The sequence below is a fragment of the Candoia aspera genome, chromosome 1 (genome assembly GCF_035149785.1).
Source record: "Candoia aspera isolate rCanAsp1 chromosome 1, rCanAsp1.hap2, whole genome shotgun sequence".
NCBI classification, from domain to species: domain Eukaryota; kingdom Metazoa; phylum Chordata; class Lepidosauria; order Squamata; family Boidae; genus Candoia; species Candoia aspera.
The window spans coordinates 321305462-321323864 of NC_086153.1; the positions used below are offsets into that span (position 1 = coordinate 321305462).

Consider the following 18403-nt stretch of genomic DNA (forward strand, 5'->3'; position numbering starts at 1 on the left):
ACATATATAAAATGTTCAGAACACTACTGAGTTCACCTCTGAAGAAAAGCATGAAGGCTGTCCATCTTTTTCAGATGATGCTAACTGTTCTGGATCTGTGCCAGTGTGCCTGCTTACAAGACCTAGAAGAAAATACGGTTCGTATATTATCTATACAAGGATTAATTTATGCATGGAACATCTTCTGGTATCATCCTGGCATAACTTTTATTACTTCCATGCAGGAAGTGCACAATGAATCGAAATAATTGCAGAACAGCATTTACATAAAGGCTAAATGGATTAGATATACTGAGCATGTTGTCAATACAGGCTAATATCAATATGCTAATACTAGTACCAATATACAACCACAAATGTTACAGAAGGTCCCAAGCATGCTAGCAATTTAACAGAAAACAGCTCATGAAATTAGGGACCAGGACTTTTGGAGTGAGGTGTTTTAGAAGTCTAATAAACAAATAGGCATTCCATTAAGGTATCATTAAATGTTATCACAGAAACTCCACTTTACTTGAAGTGTTAATCCTACTAGTTATAGCCTCAGTAAAAATGCTGTAGATATCTACAGTATAATTAGATATTTGAAGTTTTCAGACTAAGTTTCAGAAAATTAAGAAGAGTATTAAATATACCCTCTGTTGTGTTTCCAGAAGATACTGTTCTTGATTTATGATGTACAGTTTTGTTTGCCAGCAATACTGATGGTATATAAGCTGCATCATCATTAACCGATGTTGAACATTCTGGACGACTGGGTGGAGTCACTTCTCGAAGCTTCTTCACTGAAATGGTCAACTTTTTCCTAGCACAGACATCAGATTTGCTGCCGGCAGATGCTGCCCGAACACCAAGAGATTTATTTTTCATGCGGAAGCTGGTGGAATAGATAAGAATGTCACTGGCAGTGAGGCTGGCCAAAGAAATGTTGCCTGAGCCAGTAGTGTCTTACACTTCCTTTAACAGCTCACAGCATAGGCCATTAGCTCCTGTTTCTGTTAAATAATCACGACACTGAAGAATAGGTGACACAGTGGTTTAAATATAACAAGGGAGGAAAAGGGAAGAAGTGGGCAAGTTCAACTGAAATGTCTGTTCATGACTGCTCTATCAAAAGATAATCACCACCATGAACTGTAATAGAAAGACCTATGCAGCACACCACTACTAGTGAGTGCAAAAACAGCCCTGCAAATATACTCTGCCTAGAAAAATCTGGAGTCACCCTAAAGAGCATTCTATATCCAACTTGCCTGGAGAGAACACATGGTTTTATGAAGCCTTCCCTCTCTATATCCTAAAATAAATAAAGCTAACATCGATTTTTATTCATATGCAGAGGAAATAATAGAACTTTCTGTTTTTCTACTTCTGAATATCTTATTTTTTTTCCAGAGAGATTTACAAAGAGCAATCATTGCCTACATAATCCCTGCCAAAATTCCTCAAAGTATTTTCCAAACTCATAAGCTGCAGGAAGCAGTTCTTTTCCTTAACATTAATATCTAAAGATGTTATTTATGTATTCTAGACACTGAAACTGAAAAAAAAACCCTAAATGCAAATAGCTAACATCCATGGAAAACAATGTCCTGTTCCTGATAAAAGCATCCATCCATTTACCTCAAGCTCTGCTATGACACTTATATCTGCTACTCAAGAAAAAATTCTGTAGCCGCAAGCTAAAGTTCCAATTTGATATTATGGCTACAGAGGCCTTTAAATCATGAACACTATCTGATTTTCTTCGAATCCAATGCCAAACCAGCAGCACTGAGCAAATATTGGTGCAAATAAAAAGAGAAGAATCTTCCCAATCTGTCTTCCATCACAAAATAGTAAACCATCTATTGCTACTTTCAGCTGCCCAATAAAGCTAAATTACATAGAAGCAGTATGATCAAGATTCAGCTACATATCAAATAGGAGCAGTATGATCAAGATTCAGCTACATATCAAATAGTGTGCTTTGCTTTTGTTCAGAAGATAATGAATTTCATATACTTTGGAAATAATTAACTGCAACCATTATCCTTCTTTCTACCGCTTGAAACCATAACTAGCCCATAAGCTACTGGGGTGGGGATCTCTCGAGACTTTACCTCGCCATAGCTTTCAATACTCCCCTCACCTTTCATCCCCACTGGGGACCCGCCTTCCCTACACTTTTCTTCCCATATATCAGTCTTTCTATGGTCGTCCAGCAGTCAGCCACTAGAAACACTGGTTGTCATAGTCACATCACCACCTACAACTAGCTCCCGCCGCTTCCAAACTGACAAACGTAACCCAACCTCTTCCTCCCAAGGAAAGCTGCCTGAGTACAGAATGCGCATGTGCAGCTGAAACTTCCGCTATGTAGGCGCCGAACTATGTGCGCACGCGTCTCAATATCCGACTTTCTTCTCCTCTTCCCATTCGCAGTCCCCCATTTTTTTCTCGCTTCCCCCAGTTCAAGTATGGTAGTTTTCCGGGTAGAAGCAATTTTCTACACAAGTGGTTCCCCCAGTCGCCCGCCTTATTTATAGAACTATTCCGCTCTACATATCGCTTCCTGATTTCCCGCCTTTGCCAAGTGGTAGTAGGAACAAAACAGCCTTTGCAGGCAATGGGAACGCCTAGGTGAGGAGAAGGGGAAACTTTACAGTGTCGCGCCCATTTGGTGGTTGCTAGGTAAACCTACCTGACAGCTCCGCCATCGCCGATTCGTGTCCACCAGCACGAGGTATGTAAGTGGAAGCGAGCGAGGGGACGCACTCATGTTGTGGGGAGTTGGTGTTTGTCGTAAGCTTAGGTGAGGAAGAAAGCGGAGGAAAGAAGAATAAAAGTAAGATTTTTTAACGCGTTGAGTAGGCTTGTATCTGTTAAAAAATTGCAGTTGTCTCCTTTTACTAATTCATCCTGGAGAAAGTTAATAGACAGTAAAGCTTTTTTTGGTATGAACAAAATTATCGAGGGCAAGCTTCGTTTGCTTCAGTTTCTGGATGTTGGATTGCAGTGATGAAGGGGAGATTGAGTTTGGGCTTCTGGGTCCCTCAATATGTTCTAACGCTGCAGCGCCTCTGGGGAAAGGGAAGATTTACAAGCTTTCATCATGACCTTGACAATCCATCAAGCTGTTCCCTGGAAACCAGTGAGGTCTAGGGCTCAGGCAAGACTCTAGACCCAGGAGGCCTGGAAAGACAAAACTCTGTGTCAAACTCTCTCCTTTAAACAAATAATATAGTACTGCTTCAGTTATGCCCCTAAAATGTATATGTTTATTCTCTGTATAGTCCTTATTTAGATTCATATATAAATTATATGTATTTAAAACGTTTTCATATTGCTTATTAAAAACAACGTCTCAAAGACTTTACAGTAAATTCTATACGACTGTATGGCAAATAGGACAATTGGAGAATAAGCATTATAAAGGCCATCAGCACTTGAATGTTAATATAATGAAATATAGCAGTAAACATAAGAGACTGTCAGCACCCTGGTTTTGCAGAGTCTTGCTGGATCCACCCAAATGTCTGCTGATAGGCATCCTTTTCCTACAGCGGGGAAATAAATGCCTATGGAAAGCCAAAAGTGCAATGGTACTATCTCTTGTTCCTTGAGAGGTGTACTGGCTCCAATATTGGATATAATTATAGTCATTGTGATTTCACAGCCTTACTCTTCTTTTATAATTGTTTAAACGTGGCAGACAAAAGTGTACACAAAATGTGCACCTAGTTTGATATGCATAGCCTTACACATTTATGGCCTATTATGTTTATGAATGCATTGGGTGGAGAAGAGATGCTTCATTAGCTTTTCCCATTTTATCTTCAGAGCTGCCATCCATGATATCATCCATGCCAAGTTCCGAATGAGTATATATTGTTATAGGATCCTTTTTTTTCTAAGGGATTTGTGTGTTAGGGATAATAAAGCACATGCTGTTTTCCAGACTAGCAAAGGGAACTGTTGCCACTCAGAAATTTGGCACAAGTATTTCCCAGAGGAAAGATATCCTGATTGCTTGATAATTTCTTGTAGAAGATAAGGTCTGGTATTTGTTAAGATTCAAAACAACTGAAAAGGTCCATTTCATTGGCATTGCCATTCTCACCTTATGTTGGGCCCTGAAAGAGCTGGAAGAAGTGATCAAGAGTTTACATGACTGTTTTTGAGAATACATGGGCTGACAACATATATTGTTCTGATGCAGAAGAATGTATACTATTGGAAGAATAGGGAAAATTATATCTGGTTCAGTACTTAAAAGGTTTTATCAGGAAATGTCCATGAAATAATCAAAAATAGAGAATTCAGTATTTTGTTATGATGCTGTAATGGGTTATCTCTAGAGTGAAGGGTGTGTTTTCTTTAGAAGGCAAAATACATAAGGGCATTGTGTCATCTGTTATGAAGTGACTTCAGTTTGTATAATGAGAATCTGCGTGATTAAAATACTGGAGACCCAGGTTTCAGTCCACCTCAGCCATGGGTGCTTACTGATGACTTTTGGCCAGTCATTCTCAGCCTGACCTTCCTCAGAGGTTGTCATTCTTGGGAAATACTGGAGAAAGGAAGATATAAATTAAGATCTCATAGAATCCTAGAGTAGAAAGGGCCACTGAATCCAACCCTCTGCTTCACAAGCACAGTTTTGATACTTGGAATCATCCTTTTTATACTGAGGATAGATCCCAAAATTTGGGACGTTAGGGGAATTGAGAGATTGGATAATAGTTTAGGCTACTGAGTCCAATCCATGCTCTGTGCGGAAATCCAAACTGAAATAGCTCTTAGAAATGGTTGGCTAGCTTCTGCTTGAATATACCCAGTGATGAAGGACCATCACATCTCTGGGTAATTGGTTCCACCACATAGCTTCTGTTACTCTTAGGAAGTGTACATTAAGCACTGCTGGTTCAAAAGTGATGTATAAATTATAGACTGAAGAATCTTTCTTTGTGAATTCTGTTTCACAGAGCAGTCCTTTTTATTCTTTCCATGTTCTTCCTCCTCAAAAACATTAAAGGTTTGAGCAGCAGAGTATTGAACTGAAAAATGTTTTGGAATAAATGTTGACTTAGATATCTTGCATTCTGCATAGGTGGCAGTTGCCTGAGAATTAAATCATGGCTGGACAAATATCAGAATCAGATCAGATCAAGCAGGTAAATACTATTATCACTGAAGGATGCTTTTGAATGTTTGTATTACCAAATGATTTTACACCTTGAATAGCCTTCCCTAGAAAGCCAAGGTTAATATCTGTAACAAATACACTTATCAGTTCAAAACAAGTACATATTAGATACAACCCAAGTGCCCTTGCTTTTATGGATGTTACTTCTTCTCAATCTGTCCTTTGTATTTATTTTCCTGTGAAGAATGGGCAAGCCAAGTCTGATTATCTATTTGATTTGTTCACAGTTTAAGGAATTTCTTGGAACATACAACAAACTAACAGAAACCTGCTTCCTAGATTGTGTGAAAGATTTCACTAGCCGAGAAGTCAAACCGGAAGAAGTATGTGACTTATTTTGTATGTTCTGGGTTGTAACTGGTAAGAGAGTTAATGTCAGCTAGAAAGCTGCAGTTATGAGATCAGGGAAAGATAAATGAACTAGTGCCCAAACACCAACAATAATCAGGTATTAATTGGAGCAGCAAACATAAAAAGATCTCTCCTGGATCAGATTGATGATTTAACCCAATTCAGTATCTTATCTATCTATCTATCTATCAAATTTGTCACCACCCATCTCCTCCAACTGGAAGGACTCTGGGCGGTTTACAACACAGAATAAATATAGAATAAAAACTCAAATAAATACATGATAAAATTCCAATAAAATCCCATTAAAACCAAAACAATTTCTTAACTACCCCAGCTCATAAAATCCAGATGGCTATGATCTCTTCAACCATCATGTAGGAGGGGCACTTCCTCCCTGCCCCAAGCCCGGTGGCAGAGCCAGGTCTTCAACTTCCTCCAGAAGGCTAGAAGCGATGGGGCTGATCTTACCTCCGGGGGCAAGTTGTTCCAAAGGACGGGCGCTACTGCCGAGAAGGCCACCTCCTGGACCCCACCAGATGGAATTCTCTTATTGACGGGGTCCACAGCATGCCCTCTCTGCATGAGCGGGTGGGACGGGCTGATGATACGGGGAAGAGGCGGTCCCTCAGGTAACCCGGTCCCATGCCATGTAGGGCTTTAAAGGTGATAACCAACACCTTGAATTGGACCCGGAAGCAAACTGGTATCCAATGCAGCTCATGTAGCAAGGGTGTTATGTGCGCCCTTCTAGGGGCGCCAAAAATAGCCCACGTGGCCGGCTTCTGGACCAGCTGAAGCTTCTGGATACTCTTCAAGGGTAGCCCCATGTAGAGCACATTTCAGTAGTCTATATGAGAGATGACAAGGGCATGAGTGACCGTCTGAAGGGCTTCCCGATCCAGGAAAGGGCGCAACTGGTGCACAACACGAAGCTGTGCAAAGGCCCTTCCAGCCACGGCTGCCACCTGCTCTTCCAGCAGGAGCCGTGAGTCCATGAGGACTCCCAGATTACGCACCGGGTCTGTCTGGGGCAGTGCAACCCCATCCAGAACTAAAGATGACAAAGTCCTGGATACGGAGGAACCTTTAACCCACAGCCACTCCGTCTTCCAGGGTTCAGCCGAAGCCTGTTGTTCCCCATCCAGACCCCTATAGCCCCCAGGCACCGAGAGAGGGCAGTCACAGCATCACTTACCTCACCCAGGATGGAGATATACAATTGAGTATCATCGGCATACTGATGATACCTCATCCCGTGGTGATGGATGATCTCGTCCAGCGGTTTCATGTAGATGTTAAATAGGAGAGGAGAAAGGACTGAACCCTGCGGCATCCCACAAAGGAGTGGTTGAGGGTTGGATCTCTCCCCCCCATCACCACCAACTGGGACCAGCTCTGGAGGAAGGAGGTGAGCCAGCGCAAAACTACACCGTCCACCCCCAACTCCCTGAGCCGACCCAAAAGGATACTATGGTCGATGGTATCGAAAGCCGCTGAGAGGTCAAGAAGAGCGAGGATGGATGCACTACCCCCATCCCGCTCCTGCCAGAGATCATCCATAAGCGCGACCAATGTTGTTTCTGTCCCATATCCAGGCCTGAAACCTGACTGAAAGGGGTCTAGATAATCCGTTTCCTCCAGAATCCTCTGGAGTTGTAATGCCACCACTTTCTCAACCACTTTCCCCAAAAAGGGGAGGTGGGAGACTGGACGAAAATTATCCAGTACAGTAGGGCCCAACGATGGTTTCTTGAGTAGGGGTTGTACCACGCCTCCTTAAAGGCAGCTGGAAACACCCCCTCCCTCAAGGATGTATTAACCATCGCCTGGACCCAGCCACATGTCACCACCCAAGCTGCTTTCACCAGCCAGGAGGGACATGGATCTAATTGGCAAGTGGTGGCATTTACTGTCTGGAGGATCCTGTCCACTTCCTCGGGTCCAACAGGATCAAACTGTTCTCAGATAACATGGTAAGTACGATCCCTGGTATCTCCACAGACCCTGCCTCACGCTTGGAGTCTAGCGTAGAGCAGATCCAAGCGATTTTGTCTTGCAGATGCTCCAAAAACTCCTCTGCACGGCCCTGTATGTGGGTCACTGCACCCACCTTCCCCAAAAGGGATTGATTGATTTTAAATAGGGCTGTTGGGCGGCATTTTGCAGACGCAATAAGAGCGGAGAAGTATTGATGCTTCACCGCTTTTATCGCCACCAGGTAGGCCTTAATAGCAGCTCTAACCAGTGTTCGGTCGGATTCGGTCTTTGTCGTCCTCCAGCGGTGCTCTAGACATCTCTTAGTCCTCTTCAAAACCCTCAGCTCCTCCGTAAACCACGGTGAGCATCGAGTATGATGAGGCAAGAGAGGTCACACAGGTGCGATCCTGTCCAAGGCCCCAGCCGCCTCCCTATTCCAGGTGGTGGCCAGGGCCTCCGCTGGACCGTGCAGCAAATCCCTGGGTATAACCTCCAGCTCCCTCTGAAACCCTGCTGGGTCCATCAATCACCGGGGACGGACCAATCGAATGGGTCCAATTCAATTCCAATCAAATTGGACCAATTGAATGGGTCCAATTCAATTCCAATTTCCAATTCAGGCAAGCTAGATATTTCTGGGAAATGATGGTGTTGCCAGCTAATTTAAAATTTGCAGGTCAGATATCAAAGAGAGTATACACAGGAGAAGCCAAGATAATTACAATTAATAATAAGAGATTATTAATGAAAATCCAATACTTAAATTGTTGGAGAGATTTCTCTCACTGCAGTAAACCAAAGCAGCAGGGAGAAAATTCCATGGAATTGAGTCACAAAGGGGTCGCTTTTGTTGAATGAGTTTTATAGCCTTTCAACATCTCTCTCCCCCTCCACCCCTGGAGTTGCTTAGTTTAGGCATCAGCAAGGGAAGGTTACATTTTTAGTGAGGAATCCAGCAGGTATCGGGCATCTACGATAAAAGTGGGAAATAATTATCTAATTGGGGTCAGAACAGGAAATTTGTTGTCTCACAACTTGCAAGAGTAAATAGGGAGAGCCTGCTTGTCTGAGCAGCCTCTCTTGCAGGTGTTAATTAAAACATGTGGGTCAAACTCAGGACAGATGGTGTGCTGCCTGTGAATATAGATATTGTATTTAGCTATCAGTAGATGAAATCTACTGTACAGGTAGAATGCTTTTTTTGTTAAGATGGATCTTTTTTATACTTTCTTGTATCCCCCACTTCCCTTTCCAAAGTACCAGAAGAGTGCTTAACATTGTTGACTGTATCTAATGAGAACCAGCAAAATTAGAAATCTTGCATTAATACTGCAATATTTTGCCTCATAGTTTGCCTTCTCCTTCTGTTACAATAAATTCCTTGTTAGTAGCCATTGATATAGATCACTCCCCCAAGAATTTTCAAGTCCTTTTATTACGACCATACAAGCTAGCAGCTGTCACTATATCCAGCAGCAGGGAGTTCTCTACCAAGACCCCAAGAGAACAAGTACTTTAAGTACGGTAATTCTTTTTCTTCAATGCAAAAAAGTCATAATCCAATGCTGCATCTCATGATAAGCCCCTCTTTATTTCTTAAAGCAAAAACATTTCTAGGTTAAAAATTAAAAACCAACTCATATATTACAGAGCAACAAAACTAGATGTATTTATATAGGATACCATCAAATTCACATTTTGCAGTCAATACTTTATATTTTTATAGATTTGCTTGTAGAGGAAGATGTTGGGACTTGTTCTGAATATTACCTGCTTAATGCTGATATTTTTAGATGGAGTTATAGGATTTGTGCTTAATGCAGGATTGTTTGTTTAATATTCCCTAAATGATTCAAAACTGATAGCACAAAAGCAATGACTGTTAAATAGACAGAGTTGCTAACAACTGATAGAAGGTGATCTGTAATGGAGATGGACACGTTGACCGGTCCAAATCCCCCATTTATTTTATCATTGGAGTAAATGCAAAGAAAAGCTTGATAATGAAATCACTTTCTATTTTTAGATAAAAGCTAAATGTTCAGAATCCTTGATAGTGATACATCTGGGCATTTGACACTAGAAATGGAGGAACAGCATTTAAAAAGCAGTACTAGACATCAATATCTTAATGTCTTAAAATTAAGAGATTTTAATGTCTTAATTTTCATAATTTGTTTTGAAAACACTGATACAGTGTTAAATTAAAGGGAAAGTTAAAAGGGAAGTGTTGAACAAGCTCTGATATTTGCCTCTGCTTATATCTAATGTTTTTATTATGTTTTTAATGTAGTTTCTGTAAATGTTTAAATGTAATATAAACTGCCCTGGGATAAGAGTTTATGAAGAGTAGTGCACATGTATGTGTGTGTAAAAGTGTAAGAGCATTTTAAAATACTTTGCATATTAAAAAAAAAAACCTGAGTGACAAATAGGTTTCTCCTGTTCTTCTTTATTATACAGATGACTTGTTCAGAACACTGTTTACAGAAGTATTTAAAAATGACCCAGAGGATATCTATGAGATTTCAGGAGTACCATATTCAGCAGAATGAAGCATTGGCTGCCAAAGCAGGACTTCTCAGCCAGCCCCGCTAGGAAACTGCAGATTGTCCACATGAAGGAATGCCAGCATTGATGGCACTGCATGTGAGGCGGGCCTTGGTGTCTAGCGCTACTCCAGCAACACCTACCACCAGCTCAGAATGGAAGAACTTAAAGAATGATCCAACTGTCTCAAATTATCTGGTCCACAGTTGGGACTGACAACAGCCATGGAGCTGATGGAGCTTTTTTCCAAGATTGTCTTTTAATGTGTGCAAGAATAATGTTGATTCCATCTTTTCTGAAAAGATGGATTGGTTCTACATGTTATTAGGTTACAGATAAGGAAAGAACACACACTTTATTTTTTGTTCCCAGTACAATGATTGTTCATTTTAAAACACAAGTGTGTTGTCCAAAATTTTATGCAAAAGCATCTAAAACAAGGTTTATTTTTTATTTAATCAAAGTAAAACAGGTAAGAACTACTGTTGCTACTGAGGATTTTTTTTTTGGAATTATCAACTATCATAAGGTCCTGCCTTAAGAAAAGCCTTTGTGATGCTGCGTTCTCACTCGTCTCTAGCATTCTGCTGTTTCACAGCTGCCTCAAATTGCTAGGAAATGGGGAGAAAAATCATTTGTAGGGGTGGTAATGCACTCAAACATTTAACTTGGTGATTTTCTAAAAATGCTTTAGTTTTCTAAGAAGGTATTTATGTTCTTAGATAACAAATCTTACTTGCTAGTTCCCCTGGATGCTTGTAGCTCTTGTCTTTCCAATGAATACCACATTCTAACTTACTTAAAGAGAATGCCTTCAATGGCCTAGTGAAAAGTTTAGAGGCATATGAAGTTCAACAATAAAAAAATTAAGCAATTATGGACCAGCTTAGCAACTTGAAGGGTAGATCATTGGAAACAGCATGGTTTAGTTGATACAAATGCTACACCAGGTTAACAAAATGTGATTCTTGCATTCACACACTATGCCTAAACAAATAAATTGCACTGTGGTTTAATGAGAAGCCCTGGTTCATACAGCATAAGATAACAGCTCAGTTTTCACAACTTTAACTGCACAGCCCCATTTTTGTTTAGACTAGCTTGTTGTGCCAGCCTGGTGATTGTGAGAGGGGAACATTAATTTAAATGAAATTAAATGTATTGCTATCTCTTAAAATCATTAGGAAAGTTCAATTCATCTTTTGCACAGAAAACTGAAGCAGCATTGAAATCTTGCCACTCCACAGAGGGAATAGGAGGCCTGAAAGAATTGCCATCTTTCTCCAGGAAGAAAAGCCAAGACCTTATGCTGATGCATAGAAATACCTTCTTGCTGAATTCTCTTTTTTGAAAAGCATACCTACTAGTTGTATGCTTGCTTTTATGAATTAATTAATTCTAAATTCTGCAAAGTAGATAATCTTAGGGCCTTATATGAAGCATGAATATAAAATGCTATTCTACATCTTAACAGCAGGATTTTTGAAAATGGTCCCACTGCATTCATTAATGTTTAAAAAGTTTAAAATATACCTACTTGCATAGTATATGGAATGCTGTGCACAAGCATTTCAAATACTTGGGGAGGTAGAGTTTGCTCCAAGACTTGCATTAGCTGGTTTGGATGCGTACACACGGAAATGGCATTGATGAGGTGTTCAATGCTCTTCTTCTGCTCTCCTGTAATTAATTCATATTCCTAAAACTCAACCCATAATTCTTAAAACCAGTTTAATCACTTATATTATATGCACCACCAATCTGAATTCTGAATCTAACCCTAAACATTGGTTTAACCTTCTGCTATCAACCAGGCTGGAATGTGATAAAATCATATTCCTACCTGCTATAGCAAGTGAAGCAAAGGTGAGTGAAATGACCAGCAATTATATCCTCTCTGCCTTCAGCCTGTACTGTAGCTTTTAAAAGTAAGTAGCCAAAGGAAAACTCTCTCTGCATGTATAGCTTGTACAACAAATTCAGGTGACAAGCTAACTATGAGCTTCCAGCTAGGTGACAGCAGTTGCTGAACTAGATTAATCTCAAACTGCTAACAAGACACACATTTTGTTCCACTCGCATACTTGCCCATGAGATTTATGCTTAAGAGAAAATTGCTATTTTTCTGTTACTCTGTTCCTTTTCTGCAGACACTATTAACTTGTAAATTGCCTTTTAATATATCTGGTCTTTGCTCCATCTAAATGAGAATTTTCTAATTTGTACAGAAAAATTCTCCAAGTTTTGAGACAGGAGATCTATAAATCTTCTGGACATCTCTCATTGAACATGGGATTTGGAATATGCAACACATATGTTCTAGTTCAAAGTTGTAATCCTTGCTTTAAATATATCTCCTGCCCTTGTCTTCCTCTTTGCCCTATCAGTCACTAATAAGTATCCAAATACTTTTGGATCCTTGCGAGGGAAATAATGAACAATAAAATACTTGCCTATCATAGATTTTTTTTTCACAGTATGTGTATAAATTCCTGACCCATACTGGATTTTTTTAAAATTGAGGCTGTAGAATACCAGTGGAACTGTCAACTAGGCAGAAGAAGCATAAAACTATCTCCACTTTTTTACTGTTCATCTTCCACAATTTTTAAAATTCTGAGGCATTTTTGCCTTATAAATTATTTCTGTACTTCTAGGATTGGGTTGTTGTAGAATATGCTGAATAAAACAATCTAGATCATAATTCAGCAAGTAGCCTGATGGGAAACCAGTTCTTTAGCACCTCAAACATTTTATTTTTACAACTACTTGAAATTAAGGTACAGCTTCAAATCTATCTGTATGAACAGAGGTATCATTTGGAATCATGCTAGTCCTATGAGTGAAGTCAGAGCTGTAACCTATAGTGCAAGCCACTTTCAAAACAAAACTGAAATTCAGGGTTGTGCCATGGCAATTCTATGATTGGCTAAAGCAGAGATAAGCCCTCCAAGTTTATTTATTTATTTACTTCTTTTGGTGCTTTTGAGTCAGTGTTGACTCCTGGCAAATGCCTGGACTAGTCCCTGTAGTTTTCTTGGCAGTGTTTTTGGAAGTGGTTTGCCACTGCCTGCTACCTAGGGCTGAGAGAGTGACTGGCCAAGGTCACCCAGCTAGTTTTGTGCCTAAGGTGGGACTAGAACTCACGGTCTCCCAGTTTCTAGCCTGGTGCCTTCACCACCACACCAAACTGGCTCTAAATGTTGCTGGACTTATTTTCAGCAGCACCAGGCAGCATAGCCAATGCTGAGCGTCAATGGGAGATCCAGTTTAGTAACATCTGAAAGGTCACAGGTTCCCATGCCTAAACTAGCTTTCACATTTCATTTTTACTGTCCAGCATTGTGGGGAAACATGAAGTGAAATAATACCAGTTTTATTCAACAGTTAATTTTCAGAAGCAGAAACATTCAATTCAGTTCCTTATATGTCCCCAAAGCATCCTTCATTAAAATGGATATTCTTACTATTTTCAAAATTAAACAACCATATTTCTCCCAACCTTACCTCTTGCCAACCAAAGCTCCCCTAACTGTATCTCTTGCAGAAAGAACTCTTGTACTTTTGCAGCATCTTTCAGCTTGTGTAACTAAGGGTATTACAAACATTTTTTAATGGAAATCAATCAATCAATCTGAGTTAATGACAGTAAAACTATTTTTTTTAAATCTAAAATTAATTTTCCAGCACTGGGAATAACTCTTGCAAAGGTTCCACATTTGCAGTTTATAAATAAGCCCACTGGTTTCAGAAAAGCTTCAGTTTCTATGAATACTCCATGACTACTGGCATTTAGAGGGCATATGTTATTGTTCCAATTACTATGCCTGTTTTTTTCACATTCAGCAGTGTAAGTACTTAAAACTGGAAGATCTATAGAGCCAACCACCTTCATGTAATACCATCACTGGACCCATTTGTGACACACTTATATCATAGATGTGGAGCTGAATACATAACCCTTCCCAGTTTCTCTTATTTATACATTTCAATGCCACCCATTCCAACAGCTCTGAGTGGCTTACAAGAGTACATATATAAAGTTCTAACATTCCACAACATTAAAACTGAATGCTAAGACCTATAAAATGTTAAAATTCTAAAAAGCCTCAGTACAGGTAGATTTTAAGCCCTCTTCTAAACTATTTTGAGGGGGGCAGCATCAGCTCCAACAATTTATCCTACAATATGGGTCCTGCTATGGAAAATGCAGAATTTGATTTTGATAATAAAGATACCTGTGGCAGGATTGCAGAAGACAATCCATTGAGGACCTAAGAGTATGAGGTGACCTGAACATGAGTAGATAGCTTCTGAAAGTAATTTGGGCTTAAGATGTGATTGGGTTAAGAAAACAACTGACAAACTAATGTAGTTCTTTTAACATGATGTGGCACCTCCTAAAAATGCTACTTGCCAACTATGCAGCTGTATTTACTAATTCAGGGCCAGATGCAATTTCTGGATTGCAACCTCAGCTGTGAGGGATATTGGGATCTGTAGTTCTGCAACATCTGGATATTCCCTGTCTTTGGATTGCAGATGGAGGGAGAACTGATACTAATTTTGAACAGGGGGAATCACAGCTAATCTAATATTCATTAATTGCATGTAATTAATATCTATGTCATCCTCAAGGAAAACTAGCTTAATCCAAAAAAAAAAAGAGTAGACTAACTCCAGTTCTCCCCATCAGCCACATTAAATTCAGGGAAGAGTATTAAAAGTATAATTCCTGCACAATTTCAATCATGGATGTTTAGGCATCAAATCAGCTCTACTTCAGCTGTCACTCAGTCTCTACTTCCTGACTGTTACTCTATTGGCCTTTTCAAATTGGAATAGAAGAAAGGAAGAGTTTCATTCTGACATTTAATTATGGCTACTACTGAAATATTCATGCAGAGTTTAAATAATCTTTGTATTTTAAGGTTAGTAAGCTATCTAAGAAGCCTGCACCATTTCCAAATATTATCTTTCACCTCTGCTTCATTTTCCTTTGCTTTTTCCTGTTCTTTTCTTCTTTCTGTAAGAGTAATATGAAATATTTAGTAACTACTTTTAGTTTTCATAGTTTCAGAGCTATGAAAATGTTTAAGTAAATTAGCATCACTGTTTTTTTCCCTACTGTTAATCTCATACAAAGACTAAATATTTAGATTTTCCAACTTTTTTCTTCTACACAAATATATTTCCTAAATAAACAAAGAAATAACTACATAGGAACCTCCTGTAAAAAAAAAAAAAACTGACCCTGGTACCTGCCTGCAATTAGACTTATTAAAATTGCAAGAAGGTCTGATTAAGAATCTCCCAAATCCCAAACAATATGGATTGAGTATTTCAGTGGAAGAAACAAAGGTTATCAATCCACTGCAGTCAAGGGAGACAGTTGTGATATTTATTATTATTGTTATTTAAATGATAGGACACTTGGGCTGATAAAAGAGTTCTGCTGATTGTTTGGGAGAAAGTAAGTCCTGTCCTTTAATTATATTGGTATCTTTGTATCTACACCATCATTACAAAACAGTCATTTTAGCTGTACTTTGTAGATACAGATGCACTGACAAATTGTTTATCCCTTCCTCCTATTCTGTAAAGGGAAGTATACTGCTCAGCATTAACTGAATGCTTCATGGGCAAAAATGTTGAATGTAAATTGTAATCACCATCATAATTCACTTTTAAAGTATAATTTCATGGGGATATAATGTAATTGTTCCTATTATCTGGTATCCCTTCCTAATATATTCCCCAATTTCCCTTTTGAGATTTCTAGAGTACTTTTTTGAAAAGAAGTTGCTACTATAATTTGCTTGAGTAGCCATTCACTTTTTCCCTCTGATAGATCTCTGGAAGGGAAATTACTGAGTCTAAATCCTGCTCACATAAATAAGATTGTGAACTCTATTGATCCATACAATGTGACCTGTATAGGATTGCAATGGGAGATGTACATGGCTGGTGTGGGAAAAGGTTTCTTCCTTATTTCTAATAATCATGTATGAACCATTGAAATGTTTTATAAATAAATATAAGGGAAAGGTATATAAATAGACTGAATGAGATAAAATGGTGAACATATTTACAATACTGAAATAACATTGGTCATATTACTGTATTTTTTCCCATTAGTTTAGCTTTAATCAACCAACCAGATTTGCTTTCTGGTTGTAAGTAGGCTGAAGTGGTAAATTAATACAGCACAGGCAGAGCACCTAAGGGAGTGAGGAAAAACTGGGAGTGCTATGTAGGCCACCTTGAGCTTCTGGAGGAAAGGCGACATATAAATCACATTTATCTATACATAAAGAGTCCGGGGGTCTATTCCAAGCATCTGTAGATGGTCTAACTGGGCTGTTTGTTTTGTGAACTTCTCCTAAAAGCTGCTACCAGCCGCTCTGAGAAGACAATAGCGGGCTACGTAACGGCCCGAGGCCGCAATTATTGCTATACGTTACAGGGAAAGATAGTATCAATAGAAGCAAGCGCGTCCTTATTTTCCAACGACACGTTATGTATGTAATTTTTTATACAGTATATAACGGGGACGGGCTGTTGTTGATCACTGCCATGTGGAAAGGGAAGAGGAGGAGTTGAGCTGAGTTTATAGCATTACTTTCACCTCTTCGTTCCTCCATTCACCAGAGGGACGCGACCAGGGCTTAGCTTCCTCTCCCCCATCTCATTTCCCTTCCAGAGGCGTGAGGCTGCCTCCATCGTCCCCGGCCAGCACAGCCGTCCAAATCATCGGCCCTGCCTTTGCAGAGCGCCGGGCTGGGGAAAATGCGGCCGGGCTCGAAGGAAGCGCGGGGTTCCTACAGCTTAACAAGGCCTGCAAAGGACCGTTCTTGCACACGCAGAGACGCGGGGCTCCCGATCCCGGAAGAAGACTCCCTTTTCGGACAAGCCGGGTGTTTCCCTCCCCGCCCCCCGCCATTCCTGGCAAGGAGATAGCCGGTCACGCCTTCTTCCCAAGGCAGGGCAAGGACGGCCAGGGCGCCCGCCCGGCTGCTCACACTACTTACTTTCTCTTAGCCTCTGTTTGAAGTCCGGAGAGCTTCGCCGTTTCCGGTCGAAGTAGACGCAGTAGCCGAGCAAAGCCAGGCCGCAGGCGCCCGCCAGCAGCCACAGCAGGACGGGCCGTGGCCAATATGCCATGGCGGGGGCAGCCGCTGCCGCCGCGTCCTTTTTACCCGACCGCCGGAGCGGGCTGAGGGAGGGAGGGACGCACGCTTCGGCGGCGCTTCTAAATGCAGAACTCCCTGGCCTGGCCTTCCCTCCCTCCGCGAAGCAGATACAGTTGTGTGATCCGTGGGCCGCCGCTGGTAGACATGGAGAGTTTCGTTAGGAGGACTTCAGCGACAAAAGGATCCCCCCCGGTCTTCGAAGGCGGAGGTGGAAAGAAGCCCATTATCTTTGTGACTCTCCCCTCGCCGCCTCTCCACCCCCAGTCGAGGAAGGAGAGCGAGCGAAGAGAAAGCCTGCGCTTGCAGAGTCGCTTTTTGCTCCTTGTGTTCATTTAGCTAGGTGCCAAGCAGTCCACCCGAGCCCTGGTGATTTGGTAGACAGGTTTTCGCCCTCGATCTTAGCAACAGCCCTTAGCCTGTCCAAGGGCATTTTAGAACAGTACTCTTGTGGGTCCCACCCCCCTTCCTCGCTGTCTTTCCATTGTTCCCTCGATCTTGCCAAACCTAGGCGGTTTTTTCTGGGTATCGGCCACTCGCATCACCTGCGCAAAGTATGTGAGTTTCTACTGACTGATCATGGTCTTAAGGGAATAATGAGCTTTTATTTGATCCTGTACTAATTGACTGGATGTACTGATTTTCCAAGATGAAATTTATAAACGTGTTTCATCTCCGTTAATTTGAAGTTCGGTGGTCAGAAGCTGTACAAAGGCCACTTACTTGGAAGAAAACAGGCAGCAATAATAGGAAACCTTTACTGAATAATCTTACCACTTTGAAACCAGAACTTCGGTCTAAATGGATTCTATGCACCCTTCTAATAACTTTTCTACTTTGGTATTTGCAGCCAAAGACTTTGTTGTCTCATACATGGGGAATTAGATGAGTAGTTAAGATACAACAACACAGAATTGCTAAATATGAGCTGCTGAAAGAGGAGCTACCCGCTGAAGTAAATCCAGATATTTTTCTTTTTACCATGCTCATGGACTTCTATTGCAGTAGCTGATTAACAAAAATAACCCCCCACAAACACATATAAACAGAAGTAGGAAAATATAACACCAAATAAAAGAGAGATTAGAAATTTATTTTATAAACAAAACTTTAAAAAAATATAATCAGATTGCCCAATATTCTC

General features: G+C 40.5%; 3 protein-coding genes across 7 annotated transcripts in view; 1 reads left to right on the forward strand and 2 right to left on the reverse strand.

The window, feature by feature from the left end:
- KIAA0586 (KIAA0586 ortholog) overlaps nucleotides 1–2300 on the reverse strand; it is a 78839-nt gene extending 76539 nt beyond the window's left edge. For 2 of the 3 annotated variants that reach the window (XM_063290472.1, XM_063290470.1), the window contains exons 1-3: nucleotides 2103–2300; nucleotides 636–877; nucleotides 37–122 (exon numbers count right to left, since the gene is read on the reverse strand). In XM_063290472.1, the coding sequence (XP_063146542.1) occupies nucleotides 37–122; nucleotides 636–877; nucleotides 2103–2110 (336 nt within the window). In that variant the 5' untranslated portion in view covers nucleotides 2111–2300. The remainder of the gene's footprint in view (nucleotides 1–36; nucleotides 123–635; nucleotides 878–2102) is intronic. The other variant, XM_063290471.1, reaches the window with a different exon arrangement.
- Nucleotides 2301–2634: 334 nt separating this feature from the next.
- TIMM9 (translocase of inner mitochondrial membrane 9) lies at nucleotides 2635–10556 on the forward strand. Of its 3 annotated transcripts, none has more exons than XM_063290475.1 (4): nucleotides 2635–2725; nucleotides 5093–5156; nucleotides 5416–5511; nucleotides 9983–10556. In XM_063290475.1, exons 2-4 carry the CDS (start codon nucleotides 5118–5120, stop codon nucleotides 10115–10117), a joined length of 270 nt encoding a protein of 89 aa, XP_063146545.1. In that variant the 5' UTR covers nucleotides 2635–2725; nucleotides 5093–5117; the 3' UTR covers nucleotides 10118–10556. The 3 variants fall into 3 exon arrangements, with proteins under 3 accessions (XP_063146545.1, XP_063146547.1, XP_063146548.1); XM_063290477.1 differs by lacking the exon at nucleotides 2635–2725 and adding an exon at nucleotides 2748–2827; XM_063290478.1 differs by lacking the exon at nucleotides 2635–2725 and adding an exon at nucleotides 2780–2794.
- On the reverse strand, nucleotides 10406–17447 carry TOMM20L (translocase of outer mitochondrial membrane 20 like). The gene is made up of 5 exons (XM_063290474.1): nucleotides 17101–17447; nucleotides 15052–15095; nucleotides 13577–13658; nucleotides 11607–11749; nucleotides 10406–10680 (listed from the first exon to the last, which is right to left on the reverse strand). The coding sequence occupies exons 1-5, from the start codon at nucleotides 17231–17233 to the stop codon at nucleotides 10636–10638; spliced, it is 447 nt and encodes a 148-aa protein (XP_063146544.1). The 5' UTR covers nucleotides 17234–17447; the 3' UTR covers nucleotides 10406–10635.
- Nucleotides 17448–18403: the final 956 nt, after the last annotated feature.